Source organism: Schistosoma haematobium, chromosome 1 (assembly GCF_000699445.3).
Source record: "Schistosoma haematobium chromosome 1, whole genome shotgun sequence".
NCBI classification, from domain to species: domain Eukaryota; kingdom Metazoa; phylum Platyhelminthes; class Trematoda; order Strigeidida; family Schistosomatidae; genus Schistosoma; species Schistosoma haematobium.
In genome coordinates this window covers 54760659-54784936 of record NC_067196.1, presented here as the reverse complement: position 1 = coordinate 54784936, position 24278 = coordinate 54760659, and the positions used below count along the sequence as shown (strand labels likewise).

The following is a 24278-nucleotide window of genomic DNA, read 5'->3' as shown; positions in this document are numbered from 1 at the left end:
CACATCACTATGATAAGCTATATATGTTTTTATAATGTTTCAATGACATTCAATTCAGCAGTTTCCAGAAAGCTAACCGATGAGAATAATGTTATATTGTTAGAAAAAATCCTTCAAATATAGTGTTTCTAAGCATTCTCTTTCAAAGGATCATTTTTAGTCCGTTTTACTAAAATCAAATTCAGTGCACAAACGTATGACTTTGATTAGATTTTAAAGTATTTCTGACAACAATATTCATATTATCATTGTGTGTTTGGGGACTTTGAACAATCTTGTTGAAACCATGAACCTATCAAAGTTAGACAAATGAAGGCCGGAAAGCACTCCAAAGACGTTTCGTCTTGGAATGAGCCTCCTCGGTAGTGCGCATCCATAGCTTTTCATCCGAGAACCCATTCCAGTGCTTTCAGGCTTTTGATTATTGTATACCTATTGTCAGTTCGCGATTTCGGTGAATATTTATGTGCGTGGACATTCCCCGTGAATTTTAACTTTGTAACTACAGATATTTAATAATATCCATATACATTGTTTTCAGTAAACCGTTGTTAAAAAATAATGGATATTATTGGAACGGGGATTTGTGGAGATTGTAGTAATTTCAACAGTTGAGTTCATGAGTCAATCTAAGCTAGACTATCATTGAAAACCTGGAAGCACTGGACGGTTTTCAATGATGGTCTAGCCTAGATTGACTCATAAATTCAACTGTTAGTGTCCAAAACGCATTTTTTTTTCAGATTAAGTAAAGTCAGAATGGTTTAACTAAAGCGCTAATAAATGTCAACATATAGCCCTCACTTAAACGCGATATTTGTAATTTCTCAATAGTAGCTTTCGGGTAATTATTATTTATTCAACCAAAACAAAATAGAGATGCATCTGATGAATCGCGATACGACTTAGTTCGGACTAAATTGCTTATCAAACATAAATGCTATATAGACATTCTTTTTATTCACTTTATTGACTATATCATGTAACACTCTTAGACAGACCAAACAGATCATGTACCTAGTCACTAATAATTATTAGTGGATATGTTGATCTATAATGCATAAATCAAATGTTTAGATGGACCGACACTTATTAGTTAGTCAGTGCCATGTTCTACTTGGAAAGATTGTTTTCACAGAAATTTAAATGTTCCAATTCTTGGATTTTCCACATGGTCACACGTTATTAAACCTCATTGTTTATACATGGTAAGCTATCAAGTTATATATATATATATATATATATATATATATATATATATATATATATATGCATCGAATATTTGAAACGTAAAGTATTAAGAAAATTATTATTTTTAAACAGTCTTTACCACACTCCATATTTGTTCAGCACAGTCCTCACTACATGATCTCACTTGACCAATGACTCATATACTGATGAATTTCAGTGGATCCAAAATATGAAAGATGGACAATGTTGGGTTTATTGATGATTTTAACATAAATATCCGCGAAACGAGTGACCAATAAATTCAAAAAATCATACAGAAGTGTACTATTAATGAATATTTACATGTGCAATAATTCTTCAATAGGAAAAAAGTAATGAGTTGGCTAAACATAATTCTTCTCTTTCTGATAGATTAAGGTAGTCTGACACTGCATATGTCTAGTCAACTCTACTAAATCACAAAGAGACAACGGCAATTTATATTAATTGTTTTTCAGTATATCTCATATAAATATGAGGAAGTTCATCTTTCAGTTTAAACGTTACATTGGGAATGCATAACTTATTTTTAACAGACATAAGTGTGTTATTATAATTTGTTGCTTCTTATAAGTCAGAAACGTGTTAGCTGACTTAAGTTTTTATGATGAAACATGACAAGCTAAATTATAAATATTTTTGTACTTATTATTTGAGTTTATATATAACGACAAGCTAAATGAATTCGGTTTGTTGGATGAAAATGGTTTACCCATCAAATAATATCTGTGACATCGCTTTCGTAAGTGAAAATAATAAAGTCCATTTAAACAATTGAACTATATACATTAAGACTTAATTTGTTTCTAACGAACACAGCAAACAATATTACAATACAATTAGAATACATTTACTATGCAACTATGTTAGTCTATATCAAAATCCTCCTATTGTACTATGGTAAAATAGATTTGATATTTTATACATCTGCTGATATACATACGGTAGTGTAAGCCAAGATTTCATAAGTACTATCAATAATCACAATTGATTGATCACTGGGTGGTGATCAATGTCATGCTTGTCTAGTCCTTATTAGTGCAGATCGAATGCTATCGGTCATGTTGCAATGTGGCCACCAGTCTAGGTGACCCGACACTGCGGGCGCTATATATTGAGATTTAGATGGTGGTTGGAGGTAGTCAACAGGAAACCCTGGACCCGGGTTTCGTGACTAGACTAGCATGACATTGATCACCACCCAGTGATCAATCAATTGTGATTACATCTCAGTCCTACAGGAGGTCAGTCGCGGCTCGGATAGCTCAGTGGTACTGTCTCTGACTGTGAAGCCGGGTGACACGAGATCGAATCCGCCAGGGAGCACCAGTTCCCTCAAGATTACAGGTACACCTTGCTGACGAGTGTCAAGTAGCACGAAACCCGGGTCCAGGGTTTCCTGTTGACTACCTCCAACCACCACCTACTATCAATAATCGTTTGAAGTAGCCCCTGATAATGTTGCTTAGGAAAGTAATGTAAGTTTCGTAATTTTATCATTCAGCCTACAAAGTACACACCTGAGCTACAAGTCTTCTTCATCATAAAAATAAACGAATAGAAAACAAGTTTTAATTTATAATTTTTTCTACATTTTATTATTTCTACTCTGTTTATAATAGAAATCACTGAAGAGTAAAAAAAGAAAATCAACTTTGTTATATGCATAATTATGTTTATAATAAAAATACAATCATGTTGGGTTGTTTTTATTTACATACATCATTATTGATTCATTATCTCATTACCAAATACACATTACCAGCATGTTGAAATCAAGATTTACAGTAAAGTAATTTTTTGAAGGCTTTTCTAAATTCAACATTAAATATTGTATAAATCATTGGATTGAGAACTGAATTCACATAACCAAGCCATACACAGATGCTTGTTATACAATCAGGCATATGACATAATTGAGATTGTTGTAATAATTGATATTTGAAACAGAATGCTTGTATAATGTTATTTGTAAAGAACGGCATCCAACAAAATAAAAATACACCTAACAAGTTAGAAAATAAAACAAACGAATAGGATTAATTATTTAGTTAAAATAATATCATATATACATATATATATTCATTATGAAAGGATTATAACTCAAAAATGACACTGAAATCGACTCGATCATCTATAAACTTAGTTGCTACATGACTACAAAGAATGACAGTGTAGCACTTGTTGATGTTTGATTTTCATCTATTTTGTGTCTGTTTACGATTAATATTACTGATGTTATTTTGGCATAAGTTGCTTGAGATAATTCGTTTTACTCAAAGTAAAATGTTTGTTTACAATTTGCTTTCTTGTGTGCGGTCAAACTGTCAGTTGTCATTAGAGTTTGAAATATAAAATGATAACAACTCCTCATTTATGCTGTGGAGCATTAAGAACCAATAAATGTTGGCAACAATGCCATTTTCTAGTGATATTCTTGTCACTAAAGTGTTTGGTAATCTATGACTTATAAAATTACTTTTTATTTCTTATGACTCGCTTGTGCAATTCAGTGGGAACTATAAACTTTCCTAGTATAGAAAAAGATTTGTGAAAACTTTGTACTTACATGGATAGCAGCATTAAACAGTGTTTTTTGACCGTACAATTAATGAACCCTGTGTTTGAACATTTCATCATTAAAAATTTACCAAGTATCAAACAAATGTTAATTATTTAACAGTATTACTATTTGTAAATTTTTGTTCGGAAAATTATATACTACTGACTTTATTTCATTGTAGCCCAAAAACATTTTCGAAATAAAGTAGATTTAGATGCTTCGGACAGCAGTAGGCTTCAACACACACAAGATAAATAGCAAGATCTTGAAATACGATACAGAGGGCACCAACCTTGTCACATATAATGGCAAAACACTGGAACAGTTGGAGACGTTTACGTACTTGGGCAGCATCATTAGTAAACAAGGAAAGTTTGATGCAGATCTGGAAGCACGGATTGGCAAAGCAAGGAGAACATTTCTACAGTTGGAGAACGTATGGGACTCAAAGCAACCGCAAGCCACAAGTCAGAATCTTTAATACAAACGTCAATACAGTTCTATTGTACTGAGCTGACACTTGGCGAACTACTACAACCATAATCGAAATTGCACAGGTAAATATAAACTGTTGTTTGTTCGAGATACTCAAAGTCCATTGGTCGGATACTATCGACAACAATCTACTATGGAAGAGGACATATCAGCTGTGGGATGACGAGTAAATTGGGAAAAGACATTGGAGTTTAATAGGACATACTCGAGTCAATCCCTAACTTGTATTCGTAAATGTCAAAGGAGAAGTGGCAGATCAGAGAACACATGGTGTCAGTAATTGTGGTAAGGTATGATATGAATGAACAGGAATTAGAAATGAGTGGAAAAGAGAGCCGAGGACAGAGCTTGTTGGCGAATCGTGGTGGGCGACCTATGATACTCCACGTAGAGGGGTTAACAGGCGTACGTAAGTAAGCAATGCTTCCGACACTCAGTTTAACAAATAATCAGAATTGAAATTGAAATAAGCAGAAAGATTTTTGACATAATATTGTGGAACGTGCTACTTATATTGATATAAGTAGTATATGCCTCGAGTAGGGAATGTAATGTCTGGCAGCAGAAGATGAGGAAGATCAAGAAGGCAAGAGCGGAAATAGAATGCAACTTGTATGAAAATGCAAGGACAATGAAGTCTGAGGCATCTTGAAACAATTGGTGGACATTTTGCAAATTAACGATTTGATATATGGTTCTCAGATTTTGTTGAGATGCTCTGTAATTATGTGTTAAATGCACGTGATTGTCTCCACCCCTGTTCTGTTCACTACACTATGACCATCAATCATGCGGTCACATTACTTATGCCTGTTACCCCTCAGGGAGGACCATAGGATTACCATCACAATCCCCTACAGTTCTATTGGTTGCTATACGTCCTTCTCACGTCTGCGTCCAATTCTCGACGCAGTGTGTTCTTTAGTACCCCTCCTCTCTGTTTCTCTTCGGATTCCAAGTAATACAGTTTGATGATTTCCTCAGTGTATGTTTTATCAACTTCCATCATCTTTCCCTAATTTTCTCGTCAGTTGGGAGTTAATTTCTTCTCTCCCACAGTAGATTGTTACTAATGGTATCCGGTCAATAGACATTGAGTATCTTGTGTAGACAATTGGTTATAAATAGTTGTACGTTTTTGATTATGTTCGTGGCAGTTCCCCAATTTTCATCTTCATACAGTAGAACTGTTTTGACGTTGTTATTAAAGACTGTGACTTTGATATTGGTTGACAGTCGTTCTGAGTTTTATACGTTTTTCAACTGTATGAATGCGCTCTTGCTTTTACAGTCCTCATCTTTATATCTGCCCCGGATCCTCCTTGTTCATCGATGATGCTGTCTGAGTAGTCATGTGAAAAATTCCGCCTGTTCCAGTGTTTCTCCATCGAGTGTGATTGGGTTAGTGCTCTCTGTGTTGTATTTGGGGATCTTGCTTCTTCCTTTGTGCATGCTGAGGCCTACTGCTGCAAAGGCTGTTGCTACACTGGCTGTTTTTCATCAGCATTTGTTGCTGTGGATGAGATAGAACAGCCAGGTCATATGCGAAGTCCCAATCGCCTTGTTGATTCCGAGATGTCCATTGTATTCATATTAATGATGATTAATATATAAATGAAAAGTTTAATGTACTTATTACTACTTATTTCATGTCAAGCCCTCTAAATTTTCACATATTTACACTAAGTTTATTTGATTTAATTTTACGAAATCATAATCAAGTACGTGCAATCACCAATAAACTTATTTACCTTCAATGATAATCAATAATATATTTGTTAATGACAATAAACTACTTAGTTTAGTAACAACGTTATAGAGGAAAATAATATCCTAGTAAAAAGTACCATAAATATAGTTGTTAAGACCTTGAATATTCATCAAGAAATAATATGGAATTGTCCATTAGGAGGGCAGCGAGAGGAATATAAGTCAGTTATGTGTAAACGTTGAATAGAAAATGTGATGTTTCACTTCTGATTGACCTATCTGGTTTTCATGTCTTCATTAATAAGATATCATTTCAGTTTATGCTGCTACACAATCCCTTATCAAAGTTACTAATTTTTGTCTAAGATCTATGATATTCTGAATATATACTTAACAGCCTAATAAACGAATTTTCAGTATCTCTTAACAGGAACAACATTCCCATATTTTTGTTACTATGCTAATTACACTATTTATTTTTCTTAAAAAACACCATTGAGTTTTTATGGAAAAACCATTTAAGATTGAGGATAAATTCTCAGTAAAGAAATTACGTTGCTTAACTGGTCTTTCCTGTTTTTAGATTTCAATGTTTCTGTCCCATGCATTTAATCTGATAACTATGCAGACTAGATTTATGTTAAAGCATCAATAAGAATGATAGGATTCATGTTGCAATCAATTTCGAGCAACATGTGCTCTTTGTTATCAATAGGGCAAACAAATCGATATCGTGATAGATAGTCAGATGTTTTATGAGGTAATAATAAAATCTAAACAGTTCATCATTTTCATAATAAGATATGTATAAAAAGATAACGATACTGATCACTTGAAAATGACAAAGTTCTCAAAGACTGTGGATAAAGAAATCTTGAATGTAAAGGAGGATCGTGATCACTAAACTAGTCTTGTACAAATAATAAGCTCATTTTTACATACATATATCAAAATTCAGGTCTTTGAGAGTCCCACATCAGCAAAACATACATATTTATTGTTCTGTTCACTTATAACTACCTTTGTTATAATTGGATCTGTTAAATGATATGTTTACCACCAAAGTGTTATGGACTCTCGAATCTCTTAAGATCAACTTCCTTGAGAAATATTGATGAACTTTTTCCGTTCTTTCCAAATATCTATTAACGCAAATATAAGAAATAAGATAATTACGGATGGAAAAGACGAGAGTGGACTTTGCGTGTATGGCTGTAGAATAAGACAACGAAATAACATTTCTAAGTTGTTGGTTATTCTATATGTCCAAGTCATTCTGTTTTCATGAAGTTTTCAATTTCTTGACTCAAGGTGTATATTAGTCGATATTATCTGACGTTTTATGACTCAGGATAAGCCACTTCTTCAGAGAACAAGTAACCGAATCAAAATTAATCCAAGTTTGTTTTCGTAAACACTTTAAACACTTATTATTAAAGTGCCCTAATTAGAATAAAAAAATATATCTACTTGAGTCTAATTGTTTGATGTAGGATATAGAATAATTACCTTAGTTACTTATTATTCATCAGTCTGAGTAAAGAAACGATCAATAATTCTCATTTATTTTGTCATGTTTCCTTTGAAATAAATTCTCTTAAAGTTCTACAATTATACTTTCAAATTAATAACCCAATAAATGGCCAAGATTAAGGTAAATTATATCGTTTAAAATTATAGCATGTGAATTAGAGATTAATTGTAACTTAAAAATAAAGTAAAATGCGATAGCGTTTGAAGCGACTGGTACCGGGTTCGAGTCCCAGAGTGATCATCAACTCTAAGATGCAGGTACATTCAGCTGACGAGTCCCAAATAGGACGAAACGCGCGTCCTGGATTACACTGCTAGCCACTATCCATCTTTGCTTATAAAAGCTTGTGAATTAAGGCAATATCGAGGCATACGCACAGTATGCACATATGCCAATAACAGACTGATCAATTTCAGTCTTAAACCTCAATGGGAAGATACAAGCAGAAATACCAAGTAAAACCGTTAATGTTAGGATAACTAATATAAAGTGTTGACTTGAATCAGTTTGTGCGTTAAATGAAATTGTGAGATGAAGGATCTGAATAAATATGGTTAACATGGGGTGAGAGAGATAATAATGTAACTACAAATTAGAAATTATGTAATGTGTAGAATAATATGAGTTCGGTACAAATTAGTAAATAGGGCTGGGTGCTGAATAAATTTCTTAAAAACGTTGGCAGGTGTTATATTAATGATGATAACAATTATGATAATAATATTAGCGATAGCGGTAATGATAAGACATGTGATCAAGATAATTTTAAGCTATGAAAGTACAAAGAGGAAGGTTGTACGAACATTAATCGAATTACATCATTATATCAAAATGGTTTCTAACTCACTAGGCTAGAAGCCGGCCAAGGTAAAAGGATTGGTTAAACACTTTTTTCTGGACCCGAAGCTCTGGCTTTTTGATGCGAATAGCTATTGCTTCAGCCATCCGAAGAATTCTCAGTCTGATGGATATAGTTGGATTGATGTTAACACAATATATTATTTTGAATGATTGCTTCATGTTGTATGTATGACCTATTTGTACCAAATGAGCTTAAAACAAGATGCTTAACCACACTAAGAGGTGTTCACGAACACGAAAATAAGAAATCCCTGGAACATCTACGAATACAACTTGCCACATATGAGTAGTTGAAGTGATAGATACAGAAAGGGGTGGCTAGTCAAGGTTATTTACCTTTCAATCTCGGAGTGACCATCAGACGTATGAAGAACTCTAGTTGTAGTTTACCAACATTAAAGGTTCGTTGGATTGCTCTATTCAACTTTAGTATCAACGTTACACTGGATGCATCGCCTCTAAATTATAAGTGTATATACAGAGAACTTTTGCCCATAATTAAGCTTTCTTTATGCTCTCTTTTCATGGCTAAATGTTTATTTAGTATGCAGTGCCTTTATTTCCACTTCAACCGCATCTACGGATCACATGGTCTTGATTCTATGACGAAGTGTCTTACTCAGGTTCCTTTTGTACTGTAAAGAAACAAAACTAAAGGAATTCGCATATTCCTCATTTCAAGTAGTTTTCTTGTTTAAGTTTCTTCTTAGTGATCTATCTATTCCCTTTGTAAGTAGAACATCTGGAAAAAGCTATTATAGTTCTGTAAATCAACTAGTTTTTTTGATAAAAATTAAGGCGATCGATAAAATGATAAACTACGGTTCTTTTTTTATTTCGCGGCTTCTTATCAGCTACACTGTATTTTATTTAATTGAAACTTTTATTAAGACAACTCAATAAATTATATACTATGGCTTTATATCATAAAACTTATCAAAGAAACAATTCGACTATTTATAAATCAAGAGCATATGTTACAATTATTACAGTTCCTTCTAATAACGTGTGCTTATGAAGAAAATTCTAGAGTTTGAAAAAAGTATCCAAATAATGAATTCTATAAAAGGAATTTATAATACTAACTGATAAATTACAAAACCACTACTTAGAGAATAAAACTACTGAAGTGTAGGTTTAACCTAGTGCAAACTATGAAATAAAAGAAAAAGATGTAAAACAATTAGACTGAAATGAAAATGTAAATCCCAGAGGAAGCATACTTTAATTGGGGAATATTTCTATTTATTTTGGTGTCATTGTAAATTTATAAAAATTAAAATTTTTAAAAAAATTGAAAATAATTTAATAGTTGAAGCTAGACCACCATGGAAAACCTGGAAGTACTGGATGACCATTTCGTCCTAATATGGGACCCTTCAGCAGTAAGCGCCCATGACCCCGCCTCACGAGATTCGAACCCATGATCTATCAGTCTCACGTGCGAATGCTTGACCACTAGACCAATGAACTGCCATCCAATGGTGTTAATGTCTAACTTTAAACAATCCACGAAATTGTTCCACCGTCTAAAATCATAACTTAATGACTTTTGTTTACGAATTATTTGGTTATATCAATGTTGTAAATCTTGTTCTATTAATTATCTAAAATTTTTTGTAACATGTTTTAAAAAGTAGGAGGAAAAATATTTTTCTTCTTTAAATTCTTAATATATAACTGTCACAAAATTTACCATGTGATTCACAAATGTATTGATTCAATGATGTGGTCAAATTATTTAGGTATTAAGCTTACACTAGAATAGAATAGAATAGAATTACATTTGGATGATTTTTACTATATCAGTTAATTCTGGTTTATATGATACAACATAAATGAACAATCATTCTATTTCTAAATTTCATAATGAACTTCTGTGTCTTTACTTAAAACTTTATTTATTGTTGGATCTGGCTATAGTTTTCTTGTGAATCTAATTTTCATAGCTAAAGTCACAAAATCTATCTAATGGTTGTTAAAAATTTACTCTTCTTGTAGTTTGGTAGGCATAGTGAATTGATTTTTCATAGTGAAAATGTTCTTTTTCTATTCAGCTAATCTAAGGAAAGTTTATTTCAACTAAACTAATAGGATGGTTTACTTTACCCAAAATATTTGTAAATAGTATTCATTAGTACCTCGAATAATGTTTTTAACTGATCGAGGTCGATACAGGTAACATGTTTATTCAAGAAATAAGCCACTGTTTGATAATTCACCCTAGAAGTCATAACTTTGTTTCATATAGTCTAATAAAAAAGAGAACTGCGATATTTGCTAAAAAGTGCTTGTAGCTTGGGATCTGTAACTGTCATTTATTAAGGGATTTTGAGCAGAAATTTTAATTACTTGGACAATTCATACTACAAATAGTTTACCCTAATCAACCATAACACAACATTTTTATCCAAATTCCGCAAATAAACATTTACAAACCAACGCATGTGACACAATAAGACATGGAGATATAAATGTATCACAAAAATATATTTTAAGCAAATATCGATAGATCAATCATTTTTCACAGTCTACCGCATTACATGTAATCTGCCATAAGCACTATGGCTAAGAATTCTTCAAACGTTTAAAGTGACTGCGTTATGAAATATAACAATGTCGACTTACATTTACATGAAACGAATGGTTTTTTAGTATATATTAAGTGATTGGTAGTCGGATATTCGATTTAACAATCCTATCTTACGTTACTTGTATTAATTTCTGTGATTGAATCGTATTCATGCCTAGAATTCATCCCAACCATTTTAACATTTACTAACAATTGTAAGTTAATAAACTCCACTATTTAAACTAACTATACCTTAAAATTCACTGGGACTTTCGATTACTAGATTCAACATATAGTTGAACAAACTGACAAGAATTTATTGTAGAAAATACTATCCCTTTCATGTTTCTGGTTAGCGTTTTTTAGCAAATTAGTTTTTTACGGGATGGGGTCGCTAACCATATGCCCAACCCTCCTCCCCTATCCGAGCTTGGAACCGGCATTAGCCCTAGAGGGGCTCCCTTTCATATTACAGATGAAATGTTTTGACATATAATTCATTACACTGCTGATTAAACTTATCCAATTCGTTTTTAATTCAGATATTTTCCTAATCCATATTCTTATTGTAAATATAATATTTGTTTGAACATTACGATAAACAATTGAAGTAAAAGCCTACGATTAATTTCAAATTCAAATGAGGTGAAATGACAAGAAAAGAAATGAATACTTTGAACTGTTTTATAAGTGAACTGACAACAAAAAACAAACATGTTGATGAGTTATATGATTAAATAGTAATTTACCAGTTGAATTCATGAGTCAATTGCAGCTAGACGACCATGGAGAACCTGGAAGCACTGGACGGTCGTTTCGTCCTAGTACAGGACTCCTCACCAGTGCGCATCCACCACTCCACTTAGGACTTAGGACCTATCAGTCTAGTGACCAAACCAATCAGCTCAGAGAATAAAACTCTATCAAAATGATTCACCTGAGCTACAAATCCCTATCATCTCAACAACAGATCCGTAAATAATAATGTGAAGACTATAATTATTTTATGTAAAACATGAGGTATAAAAAATGTAATTAATATTTTGATAATATTTGTGAACATTGTGAAATTATAAAATTGACATGTTTTGTTTTTAGTAATGAATTTAATCATACATATTAGTCATATACATGTTTGGAGAGACTATAATTTATGGACGACCTTTGAACGAATCTTAAGTAACCTTGAGAAATATTAGCCAATCAGCAAACAGTCAATACAGAGTAAAAATATATTATACAAAACTAAAGAAATAAAGTGGATACACTTCAAAAAATTGTCAAGTCTAGAAAGAGGTTCAGAGGTTCTAAAATCGTAATGCATGCAGTAGAGGATATCATCCATATGGCTACAGAATAGCCGGACTCTGGATCCATGATAAGGTTGTAAAGACTCCTTCAGCCTCGGCAACATAGCTTCGATATTGTTCGTGTGCACTCCGGTTGTTGAGTACATAAAATGGCACTTGTGTATAACGACGCGATGCACATAACCAAGCCTATGTAGGAGTCTGTACGCTCTTCAATCATCCTTATATATTGTAGCACCTGGCTGCAGTCAGTGTTACTGGTGCTTTTATTATCCAGTTCGCAATAATTATCATAATTTGCCTTAGGAATTATATATAGGGTTTTCATCACGAACTGACATAAGCTATAATGCAAAATCTCTATTTAGCTCAATTATCACGTTTTGCATAAAATCCTCTGTGAACCGATCGTATGTTAGCATTAAGTACTGGATAAATAAATGTCTGTAATATTCCAATAAGTAGAAAAATCAGATTTTCTGACGTTTCGTGACTTAGTGTAAGCCACTTCTTCAAAGAATAAATAACCAAATTAAAATTAATCCAAGTTTAAATAGTACAACGGAACAATAAGAATAATATGTGATCCATCAAAAAACAAGTCTGAACAAGTTAATGTCATGTCATTTCGGTCAAGGTGATTCATAAGTGACATGTATGTAAATTTTTGTTTATGTATGTATGTACTGTTTAAGGATGAAAAATTGTGTGACCTTTATTGTGAGAAAGGATAGTGTGAATTGTAAATAAAATCAGACTAGGTGGCTAGGATAGATAGTCCAAGAAGGATGTATGGTAAGGCCTTCTTTTGCATTGAGACAAGTAGGATTAAGCATTATATGGAAAGCTTCAGCTACTCTCCTTTCTTTGTAATTGGAAAAGCCTTTTTGCAATATTTTGATATTTTTGAAATCAATTTGGTGGTCGTTGAAAATGGCGTGAACTGCTATTGTCGATTAAATTTGAAGTCTATCCAGTGCTACAGGGTTGTTAGGAGGTTTCTTTTTGTACCTAATATGTCCTTTGGCTCTAGTCTAGATTTCGCGAGATGACTCTCCAATATAGAAGGCATCACAATCGAAACAACCTAATTTGTAGACGCAGTTCTGTGTAGACATGAAAGGGATTTTTTTCTTTTAAGTGAACTAAAGTATTTCGAAGTGTGTTCGTTGTTTTGTAATATACTTTAATTCTGTGTTGGCTTAGAATTCTTTGGAGTTCTTCTGTTGTGCCATGACGGTATGGTAAAACTGCAGTACCAAACCATGGCATTTCATTCGAATTATTATTATCACTCATTGAACCGTCTTGTTTTAATATACTTCTGATGATCTTCATATGATATTGTCCAACCGGCCATTTTTTTTTAAAAAAAATTTTCCAACCCCAAATTACAATATTTTTCATCCCGTGTTTCGTCCAATGAAATGGCTAGTTCCAAAAATTAGATTTAATTGGTTAGTTATGTCTTGAAAATTGTTATAAATTATCAGTACTTGTCGACGAAGCACAATCTCAATCGTCATTATGGAGCAGAGTAACGTGCCGAGTACGAGCGCTGGTGTTTCTCACGTAACGGAAATGGAGGAAGTCTTTTTGACTACCTTGTTTCTGGTTGCGTTTCCATCGGTTGAAGCGTTAAAGACCACTATCACAAATTTTGAAAGATCGACTTACAGTCATTATGTAGTGAGAGATTCGCATATTGGCAGAGATCAAAAATCCTACATTAAATTTGTGTGTTGGCGAAATGGGCGTATAAGATCTAGCGGTTCGTCACAACGTATTAGACGGAGGAGGTAATTTGGTAAATTGTTTTATAATTTTTTGAACGAAGGGCTTCTATGAACACCCAATGTCCAGCATTTATGTTTTGTAAGATTATAGACGGCTATTGGACTGTTGTACGTGGGAATGTACATCACAATCACGAGTGCAATTCCCTGAGGTACCAGGGTAATTCATGGATGCGCAGGTTAACGGATGGGGAGTTTGAAACTGTGAGACCGCTGCTGATTTCCGGTACCGCTGCATTCCACATCAGGAATTTTGCTTACCAATCTTATGGGAAATGTCTGACCGCTCAAGATGTCTGCAATATGCGGTACAAAGTGTTCTCACACGCGAACCTTCCTGGTACGGAATTTGCCAATTTATAATGTACACTATAGGTGATTACGGGAAATTGAAAGCTCACATAACATCCTTGGGTGGGCTTTGCGAATACGAATTGGACGATGAGAACTGTCTATCGTATTTCGAAAATGAAGAAGAGCATGACGAGAATCGACTCTGCGACATCTGTAATCTTGCGCAGCCTCCGTGTGAAACCGGTGATGCGGTTGGTTGGGTTTTCTGTAGATGTGAAGCAATGTTTCATACCTTCTGTGCCTACGACCCATCGCCGAACGTACGAGCAGTGCACTGTCCTATCTGTGGCGCCATTACAAACTAATAGTGATGACGTTCGACCGCGAGAACGAGTAAAGGCCCTTTTCAGGGCCACCCACAATTTGATTTCCATTATTTTTTATCTACTACTTTTCCGCCGCAAAGGTCAAGTGATTAAGCACTTATTAATGTCTCATGAATTTAGATATCCCTTAGAGATTAATAGTGGAAAAGCGATTATCGTTCATGTATTCGTAAACTTGTTTCTAACGTTTATTAGATATAAAGGTTAAGAAAACTTAGACAAGATTTTGTCATCTAATGAAGACTAATCTAGTAATTTTATATTGAAAATAATGTGATTAGCGTTCATGTTTTAGTAACACATTTGTAAACTATCTAATAAAAGTACATTTTGAGTACATTTTAATAGGAATATTTTAAATGAGTGAAAATCGTAATTTTGTCGTTAGGTCAATAAACTTATGATGACATTTATTAGTGAATGTAATAAGATAATTACAAAGATGAATGTGATTAAAGCTCATAGAGAAGTAAACGAAATTGAGAAAATTAACTTATTTAGGAATAAAATAATGACATTTGAAAACAAGTTGAAACCATCATCATTGAAATGATGATGGTGATAAAAGGTCATACAGTAAGTGTAAAAAGAAATAAGAATATTATCCGTTTCATAGATACACAAAACAAGAACTTCATATTCTTGTTTTATATTAAAATTTCCTGAAACCAGAACTATGCGTACGTAAGAAGTACGTCTGATCGTAAACTAAGCCTCCATAGTTATTCATAACTACTGATTATATCACCGTATTCATTTGCACACCTCATCAACTATTTATGACTGGTACAATCTCGTTGTACCAGTTAAATATTCCCTTAAAATATTCAAAAATCAAAAATAATTTAGGAAACAATCGTTTTCCTTAACTTCATCATCACACTATACAGTTATTAGTCCATAATTTTATTATTTTATAAAGTCCAAAAATAAGGCATGACATTTATGAATTTGACAATGTAATGTGTTAACAATGGTTAACGTTTACATCTGTAACGATATATATATTTACAAATTAAAAAGGTCATTCACTAAAGGTCGGGATGATTTGCAGTAAAGTATTCAGTCACAATAAGTGACTAAGCATTATAGGAAAATTGAAAATGCAAAAAATTTTGTGTCAATGAAATACATAGTACAAGAATTGAATCTTGTCAATTGACATAATAATAATAATAATAATAATAATAATAATAATAAGGAAAATAAATAATACTAATAGCATTGTAAATGTTCATTGATACAGTTGACCTTATTCATATTTATACGTTTAAAGTCGATAAATATTTGTTGAGTCAGTCAGACGACGTAGGATTGTTCATTTACACTTCATGAAACTGATATTTCAAATGCTTGTCAAAAATGGTTACATTCATAATGTCTAGATAATTCAGGTTTCATATTACGGCGGTTAACAATATTCACACATGACTGATTAAACAAACTAGTTTTTATTACGACCAAAAATTAATTTTAAAATACAGAACTACAAATAATTTACAAGTGAACACAATAAGCCGTTTCAATGGACTTTTACAATTTAACCACATTTAAATCTAACGTTGTCTAATTCTCATTATGAATGAACATTTACAAAATAATCCTTTAGTAAATATTAAGTGTCTTTTTCGGAAAATTTATTACTACTTTCATATACTGTCAAAGTCAGTTCATTAAATGATCGTCTACGGTTGGTTCACCTGAATTATACATATTGCAACCAGTAATTTATCATGATGATTTATTGATATGTTGATTTCTTTTTCCCATTAACACACCGTGTGTTACAAAAAGCCTATGCACACACTTTGGTGATAATTTGTTTATTAATTTGGTATTAAATATTTGACTACCGACCTCATTCAGTAATCACTATTATCAAATATTCAAACCGGTTTACAGATGCTTTTTCCCAAAAACTTTCTTTTACTGAGATACATATGATTATTCCTGTTCCGATAACTAAAGACTTCAATTCAAGGTATACTTGATCGGAAAACAAAAATTGATCCCAATACACATTCACTAACAGTAGGATTGCATGGTAATGCAATTAAGTTGGTGTCTTTTTCTTCAAAAGTCTAAATTTTTTTCAAGACTAAGATTACACAAAAAAAATTATTCATTATCATTAAATTTCAAATGTAAAAAATGAAAATTCTGGTATCCAATCACAGCTCCAGATGTGATTTCGATTTCAACTAATCAGATTACAAAGATGAACAGTTTACGACCAATCACAAAATTATTAAAGGTAACAAAATGTTTGTTCATTATCACTTGAGCACACACTTGCAAAACAAGTCCACCAATCAATGATACCTAAATTTTTCATTCACACCCCACAATTTTTTTAAAAGGGGTGGTAGGGAATCATATAGGCCGGTTACTTAATGTCAACCTGAATTGTAAATAAAATCAGACTAGGTGGCTAGGATAGATAGTCCAAGAAGGATGTATGGTAAGGCCTTCTTTTGCATTGAGACAAGTAGGATTAAGCATTATATGGAAAGCTTCAGCTACTCTCCTTTCTTTGTAATTGGAAAAGCCTTTTTGCAATATTTTGATATTTTTGAAATCAATTTGGTGGTCGTTGAAAATGGCGTGAACTGCTATTGTCGATTAAATTTGAAGTCTATCCAGTGCTACAGGGTTGTTAGGAGGTTTCTTTTTGTACCTAATATGTCCTTTGGCTCTAGTCTAGATTTCGCGAGATGACTCTCCAATATAGAAGGCATCACAATCGAAACAACCTAATTTGTAGACGCAGTTCTGTGTAGACATGAAAGGGATTTTTTTCTTTTAAGTGAACTAAAGTATTTCGAAGTGTGTTCGTTGTTTTGTAATATACTTTAATTCTGTGTTGGCTTAGAATTCTTTGGAGTTCTTCTGTTGTGCCATGACGGTATGGTAAAACTGCAGTACCAAACCATGGCATTTCATTCGAATTATTATTATCACTCATTGAACCGTCTTGTTTTAATATACTTCTGATGATCTTCATATGAGATTTATTGGATTGTAAGATACTAATTACATTCTTTTGTTCTTTTTGTTTGTCCTCTTCTGATGTGATGATCTTGTTAGCTCTTCTAAAAAGATTTAAGGCTAGCGAGATCTTTCGGTTGATCACATATTATTCTTATTGTTCCGTTGTATTATTTAAACTTGGATTAATTTTAATTTGGTTATTTATTCTCTGAAGAAGTGGCTTACACTAAGTCACGAAACGTCAGAAAATCTCATCTTTCTACTCATTGGGATATTACAAATATAATATTTATTTATAAAAATCTACCCAATGCTCAATTTATTCGAAATTATCAAATCAAACCTTGGTAATGATACCTATTAAGTACTGAAGTTGGTGCTGTGACCTTGAAATCCCTCAAACTCTAGACTATGTATTCTCATGTTTATAAAATTTCAATTTTCACATGAAAATCCTCTTATTCTTCAAATATATTTAGATTGTGACTATGGAAATCTAAAATAAAAATCTGTGTTTACGTTACTCATTTTAGAAGAATTTTTAATGATCATACAAACAAACCTCTATCATTGTCATAAATAAGTATTTTAACTCCGATTCAATGAAAGAACTTTTATTTCATGTCAAAATTGTTATTATTTTTTAAAGAGGATCCGTAATATCGACAAAATCATGTCCAAATGTACTATTATAAAGGAAATACAAAATACATCTAGAAAGAATGAAATAATATAAACTACTTACCTAAAACAATAGCTAATGTTTTAGTAGCTTTCTTTTCCCGTTTAGCAGCTAAACTTTCCTTTAAAGTTATATTACTTCCAGATCTATTTGCTAAAAAATAAGTCATATTGATTATACTACTAGATGAGTTTACTTCCGGATTTAATTGTTCATTTTTAACTTCACTAGACATGAGGCTTTTAGGATTTTTAAAAATTGATTTTTTCAATAACTGTTCACTAGTTTGTTCATTAAGTGATTTAGATGTATCATAGGGAATAAGTGATTTTATACGTTTAATTTGTCGTTTAGATGATAATGATGATTTAAATCTATTTGTAGTCGATTTTTTTACATCAATGTTTGTATTCAATGCATACACTTGTTTACTAGATAAACCTGCAAATACATTAGTTGTGAGCATGGATAAACTACTACGTTTTGCTTGTTTAATGCGATTTTTTAAATGTTTACGAAAATCATCCATATTTTTGAATTCTGACTGTGAGCTTGGTATATCATGATTATTGTTAGTATTATTATCATTATTATTAGTAGTAGTGGTAGTAATAACGTTGTTATTTGTAGCTTTTGTATATGCTTGTGTTAAAGTTGGTGGTGGAATTTGAGGTTCAAAAGAATTCTGAAAACATTCAGCATTGGTTGATATAGGTGTCGGTTGAAGCTTATTGGTTTCATTAGGTTCCACTGAATTTGTTATAGTTTCCGAATAAGTAATAGGGGAACAGTTACTAGATAAATTAGATGTACCGTTAATATCTGTCAGATATTGATCATTTATATCATTTGCTTTATATGCATTATTGTTCTCTGTACAATAAGACACATTTGAATCGATATATGTTTCAATACCACTTGATTGACAGTCACATACCTGTGGATTAATTGCAGTTAAATATGTTACATTTTCTAAACTATCACATATATTCACCTCTTTATCTTTGATCGATATAACAGATGTCTGGTTCATTGTTTCACAACGTTTTGCATAGTTTTGTACTTGATTACGTATGCTTATCAATTTGGATCGTTTAGTTCTTAATTGAATTGCTTTAAATACTTGGTAATATAATACAATCATAATTGTGCATGGTACATAAAATGATCCAATAGAGGAAGCAATTATATATTCCGGAATATACATAACACACATTTCTAAATTTCGATATGGAGCATTATTTAATCCACATGCTATTGGTAATGCAATTACAAATGATAATATCCACGTGGCTGTTATGGTAATTCCAACGCGAACATTTTTACTATGTTGAGCATATGTAATCGGTCTAGTCACGGCCACATATCTACAGGAAATTGATTACAAAAACTGTATTAATTATATATATATATATAAATTTTCACCAGTGGTGTTGCATTTCGATACTAAGATGTTTAAGCTATAAGGGTAATAAAAGTGAGGAAGGTAAATAGGGCCAGTGTATAGATTGATTGAACAGGTGGACGAAATTCTAACAGTGAAGTGATGAATTCCATCTACAGTGGTTTATGTAATTAATATTAAGATAATTTATAGCTCATGTAGTAGTAAATGTAACGCAATCGCGCCAAAATGTTCACATAGAAACATTCTTCTAAATTTCAAACTTCTGGCCAAAAGGACTGCCTGTTTGTCATGTCAAATTGATATATTACAAGCTCTTTAAATTTGATGGCATTATTCAAACAACATATTCATGATTTACATCTAATAGTACTTTCATTTTTACACTTTCGAAAATGCCAAATGTTTAAATTGAGCAATATTGTCTACATCTAGTTCTTCATCAGAATTTACTCTGATGTGCAGAATAAGTTACATAGCTTTGCCTATTCGATATGTATTTACGAATTTAGCTATATAATGACTACTACCAGACAACTTGGACAAAGTTGGCGGTTGTATCCTTTCGTGGTTTAAAAATGAATTATACAATGTTAGTCAGATAATATGTTTGATCCCAGCTTATCTGTGGCAACCATTCAGTAAATATAACCAGAACAATGAAAAGAAATTACCGATGACCCCAACTTTTACTCATTGGGGTTCGATCTCTCTTATATGTAGTTCGAACTACAAGGTTATGAGACAACAATACTAGTTTTTATATTCAGGAGATGTTTGCTTTGTTTCTGTATTTTCACTGATCAACGAAAATTTATTGGGCTATCCTGTTACGTTTTTCTGACCTAGTATTTCTTCACCTATTTCCTATCAATACTTTACTATTTGCATATTCACAATGATTACTTAGCATGTTGATTATATTTTGATAATTTATTTTCATATGTTTTGACCTACTTTCTATGTATCAAAATACTTTTAATACTATGTTTATTACTCTTCTACTGACTACCATACCTATCATCTTGCTATCATTTTGTATTTTCTTTTACCTATTATAGTTAGTTATATGACGTATTTTACTGTTAATACTGAGTCATAAATTACCATGATTGACTTGATATTCTTCTTATATAAATATAAATATTACTTTCAACAGTTGAAATCATGAGTCAATTGAGTCTAGACCACCATGGAAAACATGGAAGCACTGGACGGCCGTTTCGACCTAGTATGGGACTCCTCAGCAGTGCGCATCCACGATCTCGCCCCACGCGAGATTCGAACCCAGAACCTATCAGTCTCGCGCGCGATATTCAGCCTATATTTTGACATTTAAAGATTATCTCATATAAATAAGCTTAATGTTTACGCTTTATGAGATGTCAAAACAATGCCTTCTAGTAGAACAGTTTAACACAAACATTTTAAAATTAATTTGTTGTCTAAGTTTCAAGTATCATAAATGATATATTTTACCTGTCCATACTAATAGCTGCTAAATTTAGAATAGATGCTGTACACAAAAGTACGTCAAACATAATAAATATATCGCATAGCACGGTTCCAAGGCGCCATTTTCCATCATTAGCCTAGACAAAACAGAATAGAAAGAAAGTATTAATTCATATAAAAATAAATTACTAGACATTGACAAAATCAAATTGTTTCTTTTTGGAAGAATGAAGACAAGTGATTATGAGAGTTAGATATAATTATTTATAATCAAATGATTTGGCTTACAATGTGATATCACTGGCAAACAATGTGTTCTAAGCCTTTTTCATCAGTACTTTACCAATCAGTTTATTTTACTTCGTTTTATGTATTTTTTGCACAAATAAACTCTGTGATGAGACTATAGTTTATGGACGACCTTTGAGCAACTCTAAACATAACTTGAGAATATCCACCTACATACTACGGCTAAATGAGGGTTATAAATAAGTTTGAGGAATTAGGATTGATATTTTCAGTCAACAGTTACGGCCAGGAATTAGATATAGGATTTTCATCACGAACTAACATCAGCTATAATACCAAAACTCTACTCAGCCAAGTGAATGAATTAATTTTGCGCTAAAATCCACAACCTGTTGTCGTAAATCTGATTGGTTGGTCCATAAATTATAATCTCGCCAACTCTGATAACGTCATTCATATAGGAATTATCTATAGTTAACAAATTTATGCCGCACACATTTCGATTCAATATACGGTAACTACTAAACTTTTGCCCTTAACTAATGGTTAAAACAGTATGATTTTGTAGGTATCGTTACAATGGTTTGATTTGAAAATTTCAGATAAAGTAAGCATTGGGTAGATTATTATTAATAAATGTAATACATTGGCAATATCCCAATGAGTAGAAAAACTAGGTTTTTAAATTTTTGGACGTTTCGTGACCCAATGTAAGCCACTTTCAGAGAATTATCTGAATAACTGGCTTACACTGAGCCTGATTTTCAATTAGAAGCTGTTGTTTTTAACCTATTCATGACTTCTTGCGTTGGATAGCTGCGTAGTATCTCTATCTGTCACACAAGAATGTGACGCAAAGCCGCATAAATCAACAGTTGCCTGGTGAGTGAGTTAAACCATGGAGTTATAAATGTACTATTCAAGTTTTTCTTCCAAATTATTAACATTGATTGGGATGCAAATTATCTACTTCTACACCGACTTACCTCAACCCAACTGGCAACTGGCATAACAACTATTGCTAAACTAATATCTGCAATAGCTAAACTGACAATAAAATAATTCGTAGCTGTATGTAAACTTTGATCTCGAAACACACTTAGCACAACCAGCACATTACCAAACACGGTGACTAGTGGAAATATTAAAAGTATCATTGCCCAGTAATGAAATGGTTCTCCATGAAGTTGATAAAGTGGTAATTGTGAAAAAATATTTGTAGAGTTTACAATATCCAAACCTGAAGCTATTTCCAATTCTCGTAGCTGACTCTGGGTAACAGCGTAAGATGATCCTTTCACATAGAAATCTGGTGGACCATTAGGCCAGTCAATATCTGTAATATGTTGGATAGCTAATTTCTCTGTTTCTGAAAACATTAAATTTCCTGAGATATCTGTATATCTGCTCTTTGTAATTAATCAATCTGATTGTAAGTTTTTCTCCAGTATGAAAACATGGTCACTTCTTCGCATAACATTGTTACACTTGATATCTGAAAATTAAAAGAAAACATCTAATTAATAACCTGCTTAAGTTCTGTTACATCTAATTATTTTTCTTAGTTTATCACGTATAATATTAGATAGTACATGTAGTGTGGTGTGTGCTACTTATAATGATATAAGTAGTATATAACGCGAGTTAAAGAACGTAATGTCTGGCAGCAGAAGATGGGGGAAGATCAAGAAAGGAAGAGCGAAAACACAATAGAATTTGTAAGAAACCGCATGAACAATGAAATGTGAGACAATGGATTGATGTTTGCAACGGTAACAGTCTGGTTTGATATGATGGAATGATATTTTGCACATTAACGATTTACTATTTGTTTTTTTCTATTTTACCAAGTAACTCTGTAATTTTGTGCTATATATAATTCGGTTGTCTTCACCTGTTCTCCTTCACTACAGTAACACCTCAAAATCTCTAAAGTTTTTATAGATTTCATGTTGGTAACATATGTAGCACATCAAGGGTAACGTATGTAGTAAATACTGTATGTCAAAATAGAATATTATCCAGGATAAGTTCGTTTTTATCATTTAAGTAATCTTAAGTAAATTATTAAGTGAAATGTCGAATTATTTTGTTTCAAAAACATTGCGATGCTTAGACTTTAACAAAAGTTGCTTGATCAAACAGAACCACATCAACGTCACAGAAAGCCATGAAGATGCAAAAACCATAGTATAAATTATAAGAACATAGTAAGTTGTATTAAACTAAAAAAAATTATTTAAATGCAACTGAGGTAGTCTGACAAGTTGTGCAAGAGGTACTCATTATTTTTCAGGTTGTTTTTGTCTAAGCTAGATGGTTTAGTCATGAAGCTTTCATTGCTTTTCTTGACAACATTGTTGGTGCATATATCAAAACGAAGTGCGACATGAAAATCTCTCTACAGTTTATCAACAGCCTATTGTATTTAGTAAGGATTTAATCAGTTTTTTCTTTAAAAAAATCATTTCAATTTCATTAAGTTCATTGATTCAAACTCTTTTCTTCTTGAAAAGTGAACCGATGATATTGTATGAAATGACAATGTAGTTTAAATGGCTTAACCATACAGATTAGAGTGTAGAACATTTAAAGATTCCTTCACTTTAGTTACTGGAATTCTTTGTTATATATTCTATATATTCTATATTCTATTTTTGTAATAATTTGGCTGTTTAAAAGTCTGGTTTTAATTTTAAACCGGTAATTCTGTAATTGGTTTATTAAATGAATTTCCATTTCCAA

At 32.3% G+C, this 24278-nt stretch overlaps 1 protein-coding gene across 1 annotated transcript in view; it reads right to left on the bottom strand.

The window, feature by feature from the left end:
* Positions 1 to 2679: 2679 nt before the first annotated feature.
* The window catches only part of DOP2R (Dopamine D2-like receptor), a 59413-nt gene continuing 37814 nt past the window's right edge, over positions 2680 to 24278 (bottom strand). Inside the window, exons 2-5 of the mRNA XM_051209091.1 lie at positions 22520 to 23028; positions 21309 to 21421; positions 18488 to 19791; positions 2680 to 3235 (exon numbers count right to left, since the gene is read on the bottom strand). Coding sequence (XP_051074519.1) covers positions 3006 to 3235; positions 18488 to 19791; positions 21309 to 21421; positions 22520 to 22912 — 2040 coding nt within the window. The 5' untranslated portion in view covers positions 22913 to 23028 and the 3' untranslated portion in view covers positions 2680 to 3005. The remainder of the gene's footprint in view (positions 3236 to 18487; positions 19792 to 21308; positions 21422 to 22519; positions 23029 to 24278) is intronic.